Source organism: Cynoglossus semilaevis, chromosome 15 (genome assembly GCF_000523025.1).
Source record: "Cynoglossus semilaevis isolate Cse_v1.0 chromosome 15, Cse_v1.0, whole genome shotgun sequence".
NCBI classification, from domain to species: Eukaryota; Metazoa; Chordata; class Actinopteri; order Pleuronectiformes; family Cynoglossidae; genus Cynoglossus; species Cynoglossus semilaevis.
Window position 1 is genome coordinate 11112222 of NC_024321.1, and position 18204 is coordinate 11130425.

Sequence of the window (18204 nt, forward strand, 5' to 3'; positions counted from 1 at the left end):
CACATTGAAAAAGTTCAAAATACAAAAGAGAATCCACCAAAGCCAAGTAATGTCATTTTATAATGAATGAAAATCAACACTTGAACCTTGAAAATTTCCTCCTCCGTTCCGTACCAACAGGGCCCGCCCCGCACTTTGAGAACCACTACACCAGAAAATCGATCGTAGTTCATTACTTTATGCAGAGCATGGTGAGAGAAGTGTTGTGAAGTAAAACATGTGGGTTTACAGTTACTGCAAAACACACTAAGAATGACGTCCCTTTTTTTTTTTTTACAACGTGGCGCTAAGGCACTTCAGCATAAACTTTGTTACCACCATGGTGTGATGTGATGAGCAACTCCATCCGTAACAAGAAGTGCTCTTTTATTACGCACTATACAGCTTTATTTTTCCACTATCACCAGAAGAACACAGAGGAATTGCCGTCCTCAAAATTCCTTCCCCCATCCTCCGGCATACTACTATGGTTTTTTTAGCATGCAACACCTTGGGGAATATTCTAGACCATGGATTGTTGCAATAAACAAATAGACAGAGGTTTGCATACAGCTGCTGTAATAAAAGCAGTGCAACTGTGTTGTGCAAAGAGAAACTTATAACTAAATCCTTTCAAGCAAAGGCCAAGCCCATGTGTGGTGGAGAGACAGACAACGGAAGTGTTCTGTGGTCAGTGGTCGTATCATGGTCAATATGTGAAGGCAGAGTTGAGGAGCAGGCTTATAGTGAAACGTTAACAATAAAATATATCATATATATATGCATTAGAGTGATATTACACCAATAAAAAAAAAATACAGACACAAATACAGAATTCACTTCTCGGAATCTTATCTTCCTGGATAAGAACCCATTTGGTTCTTCTCTTTTGTGTTTCACACCGATGTTCCGATGGTTTGTCCTAACCTGGGCGAACAAACACTGCTGGGTCCAATGGTGTAAACACTCCCTACAGGTGTGTTCAATTAAGGCTGGAGTGAACACACCCTAAGGGTGTGAATACACACGTTCACACCAGCCTACAGTATATACTCTTGTTTCGGGCCTCGGAGTGAATTTAATGGTTCTCTTCTGTGCTTCACGAATGTCCCAGGTTTTAATGCCCTCGACCAATTAAAAGTTAAAAGTTCATAATTACATGAGTCAAGTGCACAGGTATGCCATTTGGCTTTTGTTCATACATTTTAGGTTTACGATTAAAGCCTTTTGATTGCTGCCTGGTGGAGCATCGACGTATGAGATGTTCCACCCTTCTGCCCCGGTGACGGTCGGGGAGGTACCAGGGCGGGCAGAATAGCTGTGATCTCATTCACTACTACCTACATATGATATGCTGATGATACGATGACTTATACACTTACACTTTGGGCTCCACGCCGCCTGTAGACCAGCGCCCTAAGCATGTTGTCTACAGACAGTTTTTGGGGGCAATTGTGGCACTAAAGCAGTTGTTGTGTCCACCTATATAGATGTGTGTTATTTATTGCCCACCCGTAAGATCAAAGAGAGCAAATAATCCTACAGAAAAGCTGACCTTAGGTGACCTCTTTAACCCCAGTTTTCCTTCTTTGGGAGTCGTTTCCTTTCTCTAACTCTTGTGTTTTATTCTCAATTGCGTTGAATTTCCGAGAGCCTTAGCACAGATTAAACTTCTTCAATTTGTTACTTTGCCGCTCGACCAGTGGTGATTCTGGTGTTTGAACAAATTTAGTTTAGTCTCCAATGTTTGCGACCTAATTATGGGCTTAAGTTTCAAAGAAGGACCATTTGGCCCCCAGCTAGGTTGACCTTTTTTATCTAGCCATTGTTGTAAATAGTTTAGACATGAATAGCCTGTCGTTTTCACAGCAGTGATTCAAGTTTGCTGATAAAAGCAACCGGGGTGGGGGTGGGGTGTTAAGTTAAGCATGTTAAGGCACTCGGGTCTCTCTGCCGTAGTTCAAGTTAGGATTCAAACAAGCACACAGCAGCTCAAGTTACGTCTGAAGGTGAAAGCACAAATAAAATGTCATTTGTACATTGAGTACCATAATATATCTGGAATCGTGATTCCCAAAGACTGGGTAGCGGCCCTTAGGTGGGTCGCAAGAGTTTGGTTTTTTTTGGGTCGGCTCGCATCATGTTTCCCAGGAGTTTACGAATAATGTCTATTAACTTGGGTCACTAAGGTTTGTGACTTTTAGAATATGGATCCCCAGAAAAAAAAGTTTGGGAAACACTGCTTTAAAGACACATCTGTTGTGACATAGTAACTAACGCATTTGCATTCCTTTTTTTTTCCTCTCTCAGATTACCAAAGGGTATGAGTTTGAATCCGAGACAGACACGGAGGTGATTCCCAAACTCATCAAATATGTTTATGACAACCGTGAAAATGACAACATCACCTTCTCCAAGTTGGTGGAGAGAGTCATCAAGCAACTGGTAAGAAGCTCGGATGTTTCAGAAAAAAAATTGCCGAGACATTTAAAAAAAAAAAAAAAAAAACCAACAGCTTTTTTTGTTTACCCTCAGCTGAAATGAGATGGAAATGTTTTACAATCAGTATCCTGGTTACTAACTAACAGGCAGTCATAATAGTGTGTCATTGACCAATCGTACGCACCGACAGCATGCACTCCAAGTGAGCAATCGTTAGTAGTACACATCACGACAACAGCATCACTGTTGACGTCATCAGCCTTACTTTTCTGAGGGGAGAAATAAGGGAGGGCACTTTTACTCCCATGATTCAGAGTTTCACACTCACACTCTGGGACCAGTTGACTCTCTTCTGAGGAGGTGAAAGTAGCCATCTTGGTTTTGAAGTAATGGGAACCAGATAGTGTGAGCCACCAACAGACCATGACGCCCTTCCTTCTTGTCCCATGATAACCCCACCCTCTAGGAAAACCAAAACACACACATCTGTGCAGCTCCTCTCGTCAGGAAACACACACATCTGTGCAGCTCCTCTCATCAGTTTGAAACAACCTCGGTCCAAACACACAGACTTATTTAAAACCTGTTTTTTTTAAGACTTTGACATTTAACCTGCGTCCTCACCCAGGACCTGAGGCTGTTGCTGCTTTAGGACCAAGCTTTGGTCCTAATGAGGAGGATTTCTCCTGTTCATAATGTACACAAGAAAAGGTCCTGAGGAGGGACAAAAGCATGTATACATACACACACACACACAAACAGATTTCATCTTGGAGTGACCACCACAGCAGCGCTGCTGCTTTCGAAATACAGATGACGTTATACAATAAAGGTCTTATTTCTCTACCTCCTCCCACCCCCAACCGCTTAGCTATTTCCCAACACTCACCCACACACACCCCCTCTACCCCTCTCCCCCTGCAACCACCAGACCCCACAAGGCCAAAAGAAACATTTGCTTGTGTTTAGAAAATGTTTCTTCTAAAGGTTACATTCACAGGCTGATCTACCTTGAGTTCTCAGTACTCAGAGTCTCACTCTGTCCTGACCTCCATGTTGAATCTCTGTCTCTGTGTCACAGGAGGGGGCCTTCGCGCTGGTGTTCAAAAGTCGTCATTTCCACGGAGAAGCTGTGGCCACCAGGTTTGAATAATCACACAGTAATTTGCAACTTTTTTGATTCACTCATTATGGCTCTTCAACCAACGCACATGACGTACGACGGCTCTTTAATCTGGACTGCTTACGGTAATGGGTGATTAGACTTCCTTTTTTTCTGCTCATGTGCGTGAGTAAATGTTGGTTAATTCCCGTGTGCCTGCATGTGTCAGGCCCGCCTGCGTCTTCAGACCAAGGCAAAGAGATGAGCAGAGTAGAAGTTGAGTTCAGGTTCCTCCCCTCCCTCCTGGGCCTCTGGCCTCCAGACTGACAGCTCTACACTGCCTGCTCTGTGACTCATTAATGACTGAGAGACTAGAGAGTTTCCTGTTTCAGGTCCGGGAAGCGGCGCTGCCAGCAGGACTCTTGTCTGATTAATTCTGATATTTTTATTTTACTTCATCTGGTACGGTGAACTACAGTGGTGGACATAAGGATCTGGGGGCGCGTGAGGTAGAGAGTGAGTGAGTGAGAGAGAGAGAGAGAGAGAGAGAGAAGACCGGAGAGAAGATGGATTGGCAACAACATGACAACACATATGTGTACAACCATGGGTCGTACTTAATGCAGAGAGAATGTCTGGCAGCAGCAGTGTGGGAATGGCTGTTTGGAGGTACATGTGCTGTTTAAGGTCAGCCGTCTTTGGCACAGTGTGCTGTGGAGTCTTACAGATTCTATTGAGTGGTTTCTGGGGCCTGATATCAATATCGCACAGCTGTGGCTCAACCCGACTGTAGTTCTGTGGTTGTTCCCATATGTTGAATAATCAGCATTGTTTTTCCAGGATGGAGGAATGTTAGTAATTATGATGTTTGTGATGGTTGTCAGCACCCACCCTGTCGTCAAGGACCTTTTTACTCAGCTCTCGTCCGTCTCTCTCTCTCTCTCTCTCTCTCTCCCTCTCTCTCTGTCAACCTTTTACTCTACCTCTAAATCTCGTCCTTCTCCTTGTTTCACCCTCCCTTGGGGTAGATAATGTATTGGATAGTGACCACATGTTTCTGTTTGCCTCCCTTACTAAGCCCCACACTCCTTAGAAAAACCAGCAGTCTTATGTCAGTGTGGTCACGCCCCTGAGAAATGCTAACCAGAGAGAGACGTGATCCAGACGGAGGAGGACAACGAAAAAAAAAGAAGAGAGTTTAGTTTTTAAAGCGTTGTTTGGCCTTAGCTGAGGGGTTTTTTTTATTACGTATGTTGCTTTTAAGCCGTCGTAACATTCACCTCCTCAGATCTACCTGGTCATAGAGCTACACCCTCAAATCAAATAAGAGAGTCCAGTGTAAAATGAACACCCAATCAGGTCCACGTGTACAACATAAAGAGAAGGAGAGACAATGAAAAAATATTTAAACTATAACAACAGATCTAACTTTAATTTTTAATTTATCTATAGGCACATAACTGCTCATGTGTCAAGACTAGATAGTCGTACGAAGTTGACAGTGGTGTTTGTTTTTGTCCCGTCAGGAGAGGAAGTCCACTTCTCATCGGAGTGCGGAGTGAGCAGGAGCTGCCGACTGAACACATCCCCGTCCAGTACAACTGTGGTGAGCTCTGCTCCTCTTTGGATCCACCTGTGTTTTATGAGCTGACGTAGAAATGACACAAATGACTCACCTGACAGTCTGCGTGATTTAGGTCTAGATGCTGTGGAGTTTGTGCCTCTAAGTTACATCGTTCACGTGCAAATATGCAAATATGCACAAAATTTGTTTGCAGGTAATTAGTCGCTGCTCGAATGACCTGTTTACTTTGAGTCTTCAGAGGAGCAAAAACATTTACCCACAGATTTCGGTGAATTTAAAACTTAGTTATAAAATAGGATTTCATTTGTTGTTGTATGAGTATGCAGAGCCAATCAGCAACAAATATATATAATAAAAAAACTAAAATATATAATAAAGATTCTTGATTAAAGTATGCTAAACGTTCATGATAATAACATCCCCTTATTTTCCTTGGCAACAGCCAAAGACAATAGCGTCACACCTGCTGCAGTGGTGCAGCCAATGATATCTCCCGGTGGCATCTTGAGTGGAAATCACAGTTAACCATGGCACACATACTGTAACCAACTCCCTTAATTAAGGAAGAACACTGTCAACACACCTGGGGCTGAGAGCTGACCAAAAGAATTGTTATTGTGATCTAAAAAAAAAAAAAAAATAAGAACAAGTCAGAGCATTGGCTCCTGATTAGAAAGGGTGCGGTCAGGCTATTACCCGCAGATGATGACGTGCCTCGTAGACTGGTCTGGCGACGCCGCGTTGTTGATAATTACGTATCTGTATTTGCATGTGCAAAAAGATAATTGAAAGTTTGCTTTAAAGAGGGAGCAGCGTGAACTCAAAGAAGTAGCTGTCATACTGTTCTACATCCTGACCAACCACGTTAGAGGAATCGCTCTCTGAGCAAACGAGCGAAACATCTCCAGAAAAATCGTAAATCATCGCCATCTCTCTTACTCTATTTTTTCACAATGAATGTAAACAAATGGCATCAGACGTACATAGTTGTTAATAATTGACATAATGACAGTTTTGCTGAGTGCTAAAATGTTGGAGATGGTAAATTACCTACAACTCCCGTCGCACCCTGCAGAACTGCAGTGTCCTCCGTTTAATGTCAGGTATGTTATCAGACTGGATCTCCTATTACGTTTGTGACCGCTCAGCCGACAAAGCTGCCGTGGACACTCACGTTCTGAGCTCTCAGGCTGTAAACTTTACAGAGTGCGATGTTTTCAAGCATCGGTGCCATAAATTCAGCTTTTTTCCTCAACACCATATGCAGCGTGAGGTCGTGTCATTTCTCGTTCACTCCAATAACGCCAATATTTCCAGTTATTGGGCAATAATCCTTCCTTTGGGCAATAAAGATTTTATTTGCCATTTGACATTCTCCCTGCAAATGTCTTAACGCTCCTATAGTATATATTTATAGTCAGTAGCCTATCAGGAATTCAAATACTTCCTGAATAGGTTCAAAATCCGGGATTTTCCCATTGCACTCCCTCTGCGGATGCATCCGTGTCTCCTGTGCTTTATCACTCAAATATGTATGGTTTTTAATAGCAGCATTGAGTCTGGTCCAAAGTTCACAGCAGCTCTTCTGCAGCCGAGAAACGATTATTGGCTGACCGACATGAGCTGCTCGTTGGTTTCAGCAAATATTCTGAAAGTAAACAAACTGCCAAATCTGCTTTTTTCACCCGACGTATTTCATAAATGTAACAAGTCGTACTTTTAAGACTTACAAAGTAGACTTTATGTTAGTCTGGTGAATAAACTGCATTTTATAGCCTGTAATACAACTGGCAAGTTTCCTCTGACATGAGGCTTTCAGGCCCTCCTGTGCCATCACATTTTCTCAGGTTTGGTGCCCCCGTCTGGTAGGACAAAGAAAGGCAGTGTGAGCATCAGAAACTCCAAAATAAGTACTGAACAAAGACTGACATTACAGTTACATGAATGCCTTCTACCAAATACTTCACAGCAGATAATACTACAGTACTGCTGTATTACTAATTACATACAAACCCACCTGTTGTTACTGATAATCAACAAAAATGGACAACTTAATTCAGTACACATGGATAAAGTAAAATACTTTACATGATTCTTACTAATAAATCCTGAGTACACCTTAAATTAAATACTGTTTCATTAGAACAAAGAAAATGTCAAGGTAAACAGACTAGGGATAATTCACTAGCTTAAATGGGATAGAAAATCATCCATCACACCAGCAGAGCGATGGTGACACTTCAGTACAAACCCCACATTTAACATTTTGGGTATTTCCATCTGAAACGGACATTTCCCAGAACTTTCTGGAACCTTTAAGATGGTTAGGCCTTAAGGTCATTCTGGTAGAAGCGTTTGGTCGGGGGGCTTCTGTCACGCTCCATTATTCCTCCACTCACCGTCCAGTGACGTTACGAGAAAGAATTTAAGGGATCAGCACATCCTGATTGTTGTAGCTCCTCCAGAATGACCCCTTACCCTTGCCCTCTGACTTTTGACCTGCAGGTCACACCCACGATAAAGTCCATGACAAATACACCCGCTCGAACAGCATCAACTCCGTGGGGGAAGGAAATGCAGTAGAATATTACTTTGCCTCTGACGCCAGGTGAGAAACCATTTGTCTGTTGTTGTTTTGTTTTTTTTAAATCCAAATGGCTACCATTTTTTTTTGTTTGTTTGTTTTTTAAATCCAAATGATCGTATGTAACTTTACCATATGTTCTTATTGTCCTGCAGTGCTATTATTGAGCACACCAACAAGGTGTTGTACATGGAGGATGATGACATTGCGGTGGTCAGAGGAGGGAAGCTGTCCATCCACAGGATGAACCGGCAGGCCGGTGAAGACCCCGTGAGGGCCATACAGACCCTGCAGATGGAGCTGCAGCAGATCATGAAAGGTCAGATGACCGTGGACGACGGACTCTCTGTGCAGCTTCAACTCTTTCTTCAAATATCGTTGGGGTACACGGTGTAACTGTACGAGATGTGACAGTGTCTACTGTGTGTTTGATCTCTCTCTCTCTCTCTCTCTCTCTCTCCACAGGAAACTTTAAAGCCTTCATGCAGAAGGAGATTTTTGAGCAGCCGGAGTCGGTCGTCAACACCATGAGAGGCCGAATCTGTTTTGATACTAATACAGGTAAATGGACTCAAACTTTTTAGTTGTTGAAGATATTTAGTTTGAATAACAGATAGTTTTTTATGAAGTATTAAATATTAAATATTCATTAAATAAACATGTGTTTATCAGTCCTGTCCATGACTCTGCATGAAAGATTTACATAAGTGAAGTAACTGAGGTCATACAGTACTATTACTGTGATTGTAACTGTACTTCCATTGTACTTCACCACCTCCTCAGTTATGCTCGGTGGGCTGAAGGACCACCTCAAAGAAGTCAAACGTTGCAGGCGGCTCATCCTGATTGGCTGTGGCACCAGCTTCCATGCTGCCGTTGCTGTGAGTACGAGTGACATTTACAAATCTCATTTGCATAAAAAAATAAACTGACAGGGGTTGTTTTGTAATTCACATCAAGCAAAAATACGACGGTGAGAATTAGACTAAAGACAGTATGTAGTGATAAGCCTTGAAAGAAGACTTCACAGCACAAAGTTACAGTAACAGTTTAGATGTTGACCTGACTTCAACAACCATGACCAAGTATTGTTGAGCGACAAAGTACGTTTATATAGAAAGAATGGAGGGATAATTCCACTTGGTTTATGATTGACTGACAACTATTTATATTTTTTATTCATTCATTTCTTCAACAACAGACATGTAATTAAAAGAAAATGTGACATCAACCAGTATTTGTTTTGCTTCTGTTGTACAATGCGTGTGTTTCTAACTGAAGTCATTGATTTTTAACAAACAATATAAATAATTCCTTTATTTATAATTTTCCTTTGGTTCAGTGAATAAATGCATTATCAAATACAGATTGTAGATTTTTAGAAGTTTTCTGCAATATTTGTTTTCTCCATAAAATGATTGAAATTGCACACATTTGAAAAGTCTCACTGTGATTATTGTTCCATGTACATTTTAGACCAGGCAAATCCTGGAGGAGTTGACAGAGTTGCCAGTCATGGTGGAGTTAGCGAGCGACTTCCTGGACCGCAACACCCCTGTATATAGGGATGACGTTTGCTTCTTCATTAGCCAATCAGGTGACAGTTAAACACGGTGGCCAGAACATTTGCTTTCTGCGCCTTCCTTCCTTCCTTCCTTCCTTCCTTCCTGCTCGTTGTTCTTTGTTTTAAATAAATCTTCCCGTTTCCTTTTGCTCACCAAGGAGAGACAGCAGACACCCTGATGGCACTCCGCTACTGCAGGGACCGTGGTGCCCTGACAGTGGGCATAACCAACACTGTGGGCAGTTCAATTTGCAGAGAAACAGACTGTGGAGTCCACATCAATGCTGGACCTGAGATAGGAGTGGCAAGCACCAAGGTACTGACTACGATTACATATAATTATAATAACAATAATAATAGTGTTGGGAAGCAAAAAAAAAAGTATTATAATTATTAATTATTTTATTTATTATAATTATTATAATTATTATTAATTAGGTTTATCAGATAGATTTATCTATTATTTATTAATTATTCATTAGTAATGTTTAAGTAAGATAATAATATTTATGTAAGATTAAATATAATTTAAAATATTTTAATTATGAATAGACACAATTTAAATAATCAAAAAAGTGCATGTTTTTTATCTTTATTTGTTTATGCATTTATGATCTGTTGATTACATTCACTTAAACTAAGAGTAAAATAACACATTGAGATTTTTGTAAATTAAAATGTTTTAACAGCTAGTATAATAATTATATTTCATATATATATTTCAGGCCTACACCAGTCAGTTCGTGGCTCTCATCATGTTCAGTCTGATGATGAGTGAGGACAGACTTTCACTGCAGAAGAGAAGACTGGAGATCATCGAAGGCCTCAGAGTACTTCCTGGTTAGTTCTACAAACCTACAGCCAAACCTTAACTTATAACTCACTTATAACCAGTGAAAAAAAAACTGTTGCTTTTAAAACACTGACCTAAAGTCTTTCTGCTAAACACCTTCCAGAGCAGATAAAGAAAGTGTTATCTCTGGATGAGAAGATCAAGGACATTGCTAACGAGCTGTATCAGCAACGGTCACTTCTCGTCATGGGCCGAGGTTTTAACTATGCCACCTGTCTAGAGGGGGCGCTGGTAAGTTCTGTGTGCTGAAGTAATGGGTGCGAAAAATTAAAAGATTCCTCTTGTAAGGCGAGGACGGAGTAAAAATGTTTTTTCTGTTGTACATTTTTGTTTAATGCAGAAAATAAAGGAGATCACGTACATGCACTCAGAGGGCATCCTGGCTGGGGAGCTGAAACACGGTCCACTGGCACTGGTGGACAAAGACATGCCGGTCATCATGATCATCATGAAGGACGCCTGCCACGTGAAGTGCCAGAATGCTTTGCAGCAGATCACTGCCAGATCAGTAAGTCTGATAAATGTATAATAAACTTACAGAACACTGGGTCACATGGTGGAGTAGTGGTCAGTGCTTTTACCTTACAGCTAGAGGAGCAAGAGTGTTTTTTGTTTGTTGTTGTCTTTCTATATGAATGTATTGATGAGTGATTACAAAACTTTTATTGGAGTGCCCCCCTTTTCACAGGATTATTGTTGGCCCCCGCCCCCTATGTTGATACATTTACAGCAATCGCTTAAAAACTCTACAGAGCCTTTTTTTTTTAATTCTTAAGATTTTTATTTTTCTAATGAACTTTTTCAGATTTAATTTTTCCATTTTAACAACATGAGGGATTTTGCTCTTGACAAAAACACAGCTGAATGTGCTGGTGTCTGTATGAGGCCCAGGGTCCTATCTGTTGTATCTCCACAAGCCTGTGTTCCATCAGCCCCAGTGGCCTAATGGATAAGGCACTGGCCTCCTAAGCCAGGGATTGTGGGTTCGAGTCCCATCTGGGGTGTTCTCTTTTCTGTATTTTTCCAGCTTGGATCAATAAAGTACATTTATCTATCGTTAAAACCACTCAAGAAAATCATAAATAATTTTCTATAAAAAGGCTGATCAATGATTCTCGTCAACAGGGTCGGCCCATCATCCTGTGTTGCCAAGACGACCAAGACGTGGCTAAGAACGCCTATCAGGCCATAGAGCTGCCACATACTGTGGACTGTCTGCAGGGCATCCTCAGTGTCATCCCCCTGCAGCTTTTGTCCTTCCATTTGGCTGTGCTGCGAGGATACGACGTAAGCTCTCAGCACAGTGGTGTCATCACTGTCACAGTTACATTAAGTATTCATTAACAGCTCAGCTGAGATCAGGAGAAAGACAGACACACATTTCATTCATTTTTAATTTTTTTACCTTTGATTTTCACACAAAAATCAATAGGATTTGTGTCTGACTTTTATTTTTTTCTACAGTAAGTAATCAGTTGTCTCTTTTTGTTTCCCAATTCCTTTTCCCTTATAAGGAGTTTAGGCAGGATGTTCAGTCATACAACTATCAGCCTGACTTTATTTGAACTCTATAGAGATTTTCTTTAGTAATTTGTACTACAGTATTTAAACCATTAATGTAACGTCAGTTGAATTAAAGTCACGTGTCACGTGTCCTTTAACATGTTTTTCTTTGTACAGGTGGACTGTCCCAGGAACTTGGCCAAATCAGTGACTGTGGAATGAACTGTGAGTTCACGCAACCTCAGAGAGGAGAGAGGAAACTGATATATTTATGTAACGTCAGTTGAATTAAAAAAAAAAATCAGTATATATTTGTGTGTATGTGTGAGTGTATGTGTGTGTGCGTGATTGTGTGTGTGTGTGTGTAACGTGAATAGGATAAGGAGGGGTCTGTGTTTGTGTGCGTGAGTGACAGAGTGTATTACCGGTACAGTGCCTTCATTACAAAAAAAACAAGAAATGTGAAGTCTGACCTAAACACTGCTGAGGAAGTGCCAACGCCGCTGAGGCCTTGAAGAAAAATCTAGGTGAAAAAAAAAAATCTATGGAAACAATCCAACATCCAAAGCAGCATTTTATGCCTTTTCTAATCTTGACTTGAGCCAAAAATGCAAAAGGTGTATTGAAGTGTTTACAGCTGTGCAATATTGGGACCAAATGTGCATTATGAATGTACAATATGAACGAGATACTTCATTTACTTCCTGTTTTATTATATAGATGTTGCATGTCCATCTGGAGCTCCTTAAACATTTGTTGCACAAAGCAGACACATAGAAGTGTTTGTTTTATTCCAGAAACATCTCTGAGTTATCGTAATCATATATATTTTTTTTATATATCATTTGTTGCATATTCTTGTTACTGTGCCCGGTGTGGAATTAAGCCCAAAAGTGATTTTTATGGAACACATCTCACATTTTTTTTCAAGCGAATTCTGATGAAGTGATCTTCATTTGTTTTATTCCATTTTATTTAATTTAATTGTGTATATAACAATATTGCAGTTGCAGCCAAATCAGTTCACGGTACAACACTAATCATTTTCTTCAGTCCTTATTTCCTCTGTTCATGGTTGAAGGGGTTTCAACAGACGAGCATAAGAATTATTTAAAGAGCAGTCTGACGTGACAAACCCCACTGCCACTCTCTCTACTCCTGTTTGAACAGACATTTCTCTGGGTTTTTTCACGCTGAGAGTATTCTGTATTTATCTGAATTTATTTTATAGGGCCTGAAAGAGGGTTTGATTTATATCTATTATTGTGATTGTATTTTATACTGTATCTTTTTGTAGACTTCAGATACTATCAATAAATAAAATAAAATAAAATTGTGTACAATGGGTTAAATGGTTATGTTTTATCCTAACTACATCAGTAGGATGGGACTGCAGTATATACTGTACAGATATGGATTTGGAGGAGGAAGCTATATTTACATAGATTTTTTTTTATCATTATGACTCAACACTGTGGAGCACTTCCCGTCAGAGAGTATAAATACAGCAGCTGCAACGGGGTTTTCGATTAAAAAAAATACTAGTAGTTCAATCCTTGGCTAATAAATCAAATTGATTTTAAACAGTAAAGTGTACTCTACCACCTACGTCTTAGTTTTTCAGTTTTTTCTGTGAATATGACAACGCTTAGGATATTGTTTCATGAATTGTACGTTGTGTGTAGGACACACATTCCTGGCTTCGACTTGGGAAAACAAAGAGACTCCAAAAACTCTTGAGCCGGCCCTGAGGGAAAACTTTTTAGAAAGAAAAAGTTCGCCCTCGCGTCAAGTAGACGCGATGACGTCACGAGCACGCTCGATGACTGTCCGCTGTAGCGTCTTCTTCCTCCGCAGCCGTCCCCCAGCTCCGTGCTGCTGCCTCCTCCGCTGCTCTGGTTACTGGAGGCGAGTTTGTCTGCGGTGACAGCCTGGCCGGTGGTTTTTTAAAAGTTCCTCGAGTCACTGTTGTGTCTGGAGGCCGGACGAAGTGTTTCGCTTGTGTTTTAGATGCACGGAAGTGCCACGGGAACGGAGAAGGGAGAAGGTAAGTGTCGCCGTTGCCGCTATCTTTGCCGCTTCTTCCGCCGCCCGTTGCTCCGTCCAAGCTCTCGGCTCAGCCCTGGCCCAGTTACCGCAGTGGTGCCGACATGAGTGGAAGGATAAAAAGAGTCGGCCTCGGTAACTTTGTAAGCTAATGTCGAGAAGAAAAAGAATTTCGTTTGCTTGTGTTTGGTTTGTGAATGTGTCCTGGCGCCGAGAGGTAGCGGTTCTATGAGCGCTGAGAGGTGACTTCATACCACTGTGAGCAGACATAAAAAAAAAAAAAAAAATCACCCTGGTTACGTTATCGGTCTGTAGGTGTTCTGTCTGACTCACTGATACAGATTAAACCCCAGGGAATGACATTTATTTAGGCCTGTTATGGTTTTATCACCTCACAGGTGTCGATTATCTGAAAGCTAGTGCCGCATTTAACACCATCTTTGTGAACGGGGCAAGTTTGCGTTTTTATCACCTTATTCATTTATTATTTTTGGGTCAATAATCTGTCATAGTTGAAGTCTGCAGGTGATAACAACTATAATTGGCCCACAATCACGATAAATACCAATCATGGCACAGAGGAAATAATCATTATTTAATAATATACTGTATTTTAAAATTCTCCATGTCATTTTTTTAGTTATTTATACAATATTGCAGCCCTGCTAGGATATGTTGTTGTCACATTACTAACACTAGCTGGTCATCTTGAGTTTTCATATGAAAAAACACAAGATACAAGTCAATAGACAGGCAGTGTCTACAAAAGGATCCATAATTTTTTTTTGTCACTTCTCAGTTACTCAACATTAGGATTCAGTCTTATGCCCACTCATCAAACATCTCTGTTGTGCAGCAACTCATTCTGAGTGGTCTTTAACCATCACAGCGAGATGCACAGCCATGCTAACATTTAACATCACAGTTAGCTCGCTCAATCCCTTTGAGCTACCATCTGAAGTCCAAGTCCATGTGAAGACCCCTGGGCGACAGTGGACTGAAGTAGACACTTGTCATGGTAATGTACTTAGAGTTAAGGATCGAGATGTTTTTGTTGTGGGAATATTCTCGAGTATTTAAGTGAAATATTTGACTTAGAAAAAAAAACCCTCACAATATTCTTGTTAGATTATTTAGTACTTAGAGTTAAGGATCGAGATGTTTGTGTTGTGGGAATATTCTTGAGTATTTAAGTGAAATATTTGACCTAGAAAAAAAAACCTCACAATATTCTCTTTAGATTATTTCATTTTTTTCCATGGCATGTAATTACTTTTGCAGTAGATGAGGCAGTTATAGAGTAGAGTAGTAACCAGAGCTTGCTTAAATTAGAATATTTATAAACTAATGACTATCCAAGTCCTTGCACATGTTCGTTTTAAGTTAAATCAAATGTTAGACATCTGTCTTTTTCTTCTGCTACATCCGCTCAATCATCTAACTACAGTATATCCAACACCACTATTGGTGGACACATGTCTCATTTTAGTATGTCAGCATTGAGCTCTTTCCTTTGACATTTAAGAGAACCATTCGATTGTGTGGGTCAATTTACACTGAGTTGCTTTTTTGATACTACCTTTAGTAGTAATACTTGACACGTTGCTATGTTTTGCCAAATATTTTATCAGGCTCCCATGTTTCAATTTATAAGGGTTAGTCGAGAAGTTTTATTTATACATATATGTGTCTTAAAATGTTGCGTAAAGAATTTGTCATGGAAAATTAGTTTGAACCTAATACCTTTGAAAATTGACAGCCACAGCGCTGACTAAACCAAAAGTAAGTATTTCAGGAAAAGTTTATATGGAGCGATGACGGAAAAGAAAGTCTCTTAATCAAGAATGTCTCTTCATCTTAAAAAAAAAAACAGATGTTGATTGATTTTGTTGCCACTCAGAAAGTGCTGCTGCATTACTCTGGGAGGTTGTCTTTACAGTGGCAGTTCTCTAGCCTGCCGCCTTAACGATGTTAGGAAATCGGTGATTAGTTGAGTGTAATGACCTGCTGAGTAAACATCTACAATCAGGAATCGCTTGTGCCTCATACATCACTACCTTATTGGACATTTTTTGAGAGTTCCGTCTCACAGATCAGGTGTAAGTAGAGGCACAAATCTTTAAGTCATTGATTGGCCTCAGCACTGCAGGGGTTTTCTTCACTAGTCTCACGGTGATTTGCTGATCCAACTCTACATCAAGTCTGCAGTTAATTCTAACAATCATGGATATATTTTATTTTCATGTTTCTGCTGTGTTAACGGTTAGGAGTCAACTCGATCATGCTAATCATTGTTTGTAGCAAGACGTTTGCTGGTTTGAAACCATGAATTGGACACGCCACTGAACCTATGTATGAATATAAGTGTTATTGATTTGTGCTGCTGCGATGGGCTGGTGCTTTCTATATCAACGCTGGTCGGCAGTCACAGATAAGTGAGCGGCTTCAGATATTGCAGGGTGCTTAGCTTCATACCACTATAGTGGTTCATTTAACAAATAATAAAATATCATCCTACATGGAGCCACTGCAAATGCCCCGAAGCGCTGCATGTGACTCAGGAGCCACAGCTTTCCGACCTCTGGTCTCTGATCACTCCCGGGGTTTGTCACTATCTCCATGCGACCTTGAAATAGGTCATTAAGTGGTCAGAGGTGAATGAATGAATGTTCTTTCTATGTATGACGTTAGTGTTCGTTGTGCGACATATTCATGTGCTGTGGTAGTTTGGAAATCTCGCTCACCACGTTGGCTCAGTACATGCATTTACATGTGTGAGAGGCTGCATATTATCATCATGTTGTTGTTCTTCAAAAATATGTTATTTTTTTTAGTGGTGGTTGCGGTGAAATGGCATTTGAGAAGGTGAGAGGAGAAAAGAATGTTACTGAAGTAGTATATTGTGAGGAGCACAAAGGGAGAAACAATCACAAGGAAAGAAGGTCAAGGAAAATGGAAAGACTGGTAGAGAGCAGGTCTTTGCTTTTTTTGCCCTGTGGTGCTTTGAGAGAGGTGGTCGGTTGAATGCACATGTGAAAAGGAGAAGCTAGTGAGGCACAGAACTGAGGTAGGAAGTGAGAAAACATTTGACTATTACTGTAGTGTCATAACAGATCCAAATGTAAAAAAAATAAAAAACACAGAAGAGAAAGTGGTGTATAAACAAAAAGCAAGAAGATATTAAACATAACCTGATACACAAATATTGAATTGAAGGAAACCGTAATGAAAATAAACTCGGACCTTAAGCGAAAATAAGATATGATTGGTATAATTAGCATGTCCTAATGGTCAACCAGAGGCTTCTGGGAGTTAGCACATTTTTAGTTGTAGTAGTAAAAAAATAGTAATAGTCATTCAGAGGATATTACCAAATCAGGGTTCACACACTTCCTGCAAAACTTGAAAAATGTGGAAATGAAATTACCAATTGTCTAAAACATATCGTGCTTGAGTCACATTTAAAGTGAAGGTCTTCAATAAAGAAAAAGAGGGAAAAAATGCTAGGTCACAGTCTTGACTTAAGCGAATAGGGTTGATCGAATGTAAAGGTCACAGTCTTGACTTAAGCGAATAGTGTTGATCGAATGTAAGTACTCCCAGTGGCTGAGGAGATGAAGCAGATAAGCAGATAAAGCACAGTGAGTCAGCATTGTCAGGAGAGTCGAGTTAATGAACGCATGACAACAACAATATGATTGGAGATATCTCATTGCGAGCTACAGTCTATGATAGACCAGGACTGCTGTTTAGATTTAATGTCTCGACCAGACTCTAATGGGACGATCACACCGTAATATGCCATCTTGCCTCATCATCTGTTTGAAGCCATTATGTTCTGTTGAGAAAAAAAAGGTTTATTTTTAAAAGACCGCACACTCTCTGGTCCCGTTCCAATCCTTTACTGATGGCTCTGTCCATTTTTTTTATACATAGTCTATGTAAGCCACTTGCAAAGCTGCACTGTTATGTGTCCTCACTCGTCCTCCCACACACCACATGCAGTATTGCTCATAAGGTGTAGTCTTTCTTCAGTTCTCAACTTAGGAGTCACTTCTAATGTTAGCACTTTATTTTTCAGTACAAACAGCTAAACCCAGGTCAATTTTCCCTTTTAAAATCAGGCTGTTTTGCTGGCTATAAAATCCGTCCTACTGCTTGTACATGATAGTGCACGTATACCTGCGTGTGTTATGCATGAGTGCGTCAGCGTGACTGTAGAGATGACAGTGAAAGCCTCAGCAACTCCGAGCTGTCATCTGCCTCCATTCTCCACTACACACTCGACAAAGCATTTACAGCCTGGGCTCAGGCTCCAGCTGCTGCTGCTGCTACCTTTGTCAGATGAGCAAACTGGGCAGTAAAATAGCAATGTTAAATTGTCTGGCTTCAGACCAGGTTGAAAATGACAGGAGAGGTGCCAGGGTCTGAGTCACTGAGAATCGTTTGTAATTTAGCAAAGTAAAAAAAAAAAAAAATCTGTTATAGTCTGACCCCGGGCAGATATTTGTCAGTGTTTGAGTCCTTATCTCTGGATGTGTTGTTG

General features: G+C 40.5%; 1 protein-coding gene and 1 non-coding gene across 2 annotated transcripts in view; both read left to right on the forward strand.

The window, feature by feature from the left end:
* gfpt2 (glutamine-fructose-6-phosphate transaminase 2) overlaps positions 1-11885 on the forward strand; it is a 19944-nt gene extending 8059 nt beyond the window's left edge. Inside the window, exons 6-19 of the mRNA XM_008327140.3 lie at positions 2290-2424; positions 3503-3564; positions 5050-5129; positions 7614-7716; positions 7848-8011; positions 8158-8253; positions 8476-8573; positions 9169-9289; positions 9415-9572; positions 9982-10096; positions 10213-10340; positions 10450-10617; positions 11235-11396; positions 11790-11885. Coding sequence (XP_008325362.1) covers positions 2290-2424; positions 3503-3564; positions 5050-5129; positions 7614-7716; positions 7848-8011; positions 8158-8253; positions 8476-8573; positions 9169-9289; positions 9415-9572; positions 9982-10096; positions 10213-10340; positions 10450-10617; positions 11235-11396; positions 11790-11834 — 1635 coding nt within the window. The 3' untranslated portion in view covers positions 11835-11885. The remainder of the gene's footprint in view (positions 1-2289; positions 2425-3502; positions 3565-5049; positions 5130-7613; positions 7717-7847; positions 8012-8157; positions 8254-8475; positions 8574-9168; positions 9290-9414; positions 9573-9981; positions 10097-10212; positions 10341-10449; positions 10618-11234; positions 11397-11789) is intronic.
* On the forward strand, positions 11041-11113 carry trnar-ccu (transfer RNA arginine (anticodon CCU)). The gene has a single exon. It is a non-coding gene; the product is annotated as a tRNA-Arg (tRNA).
* Positions 11886-18204: the final 6319 nt, after the last annotated feature.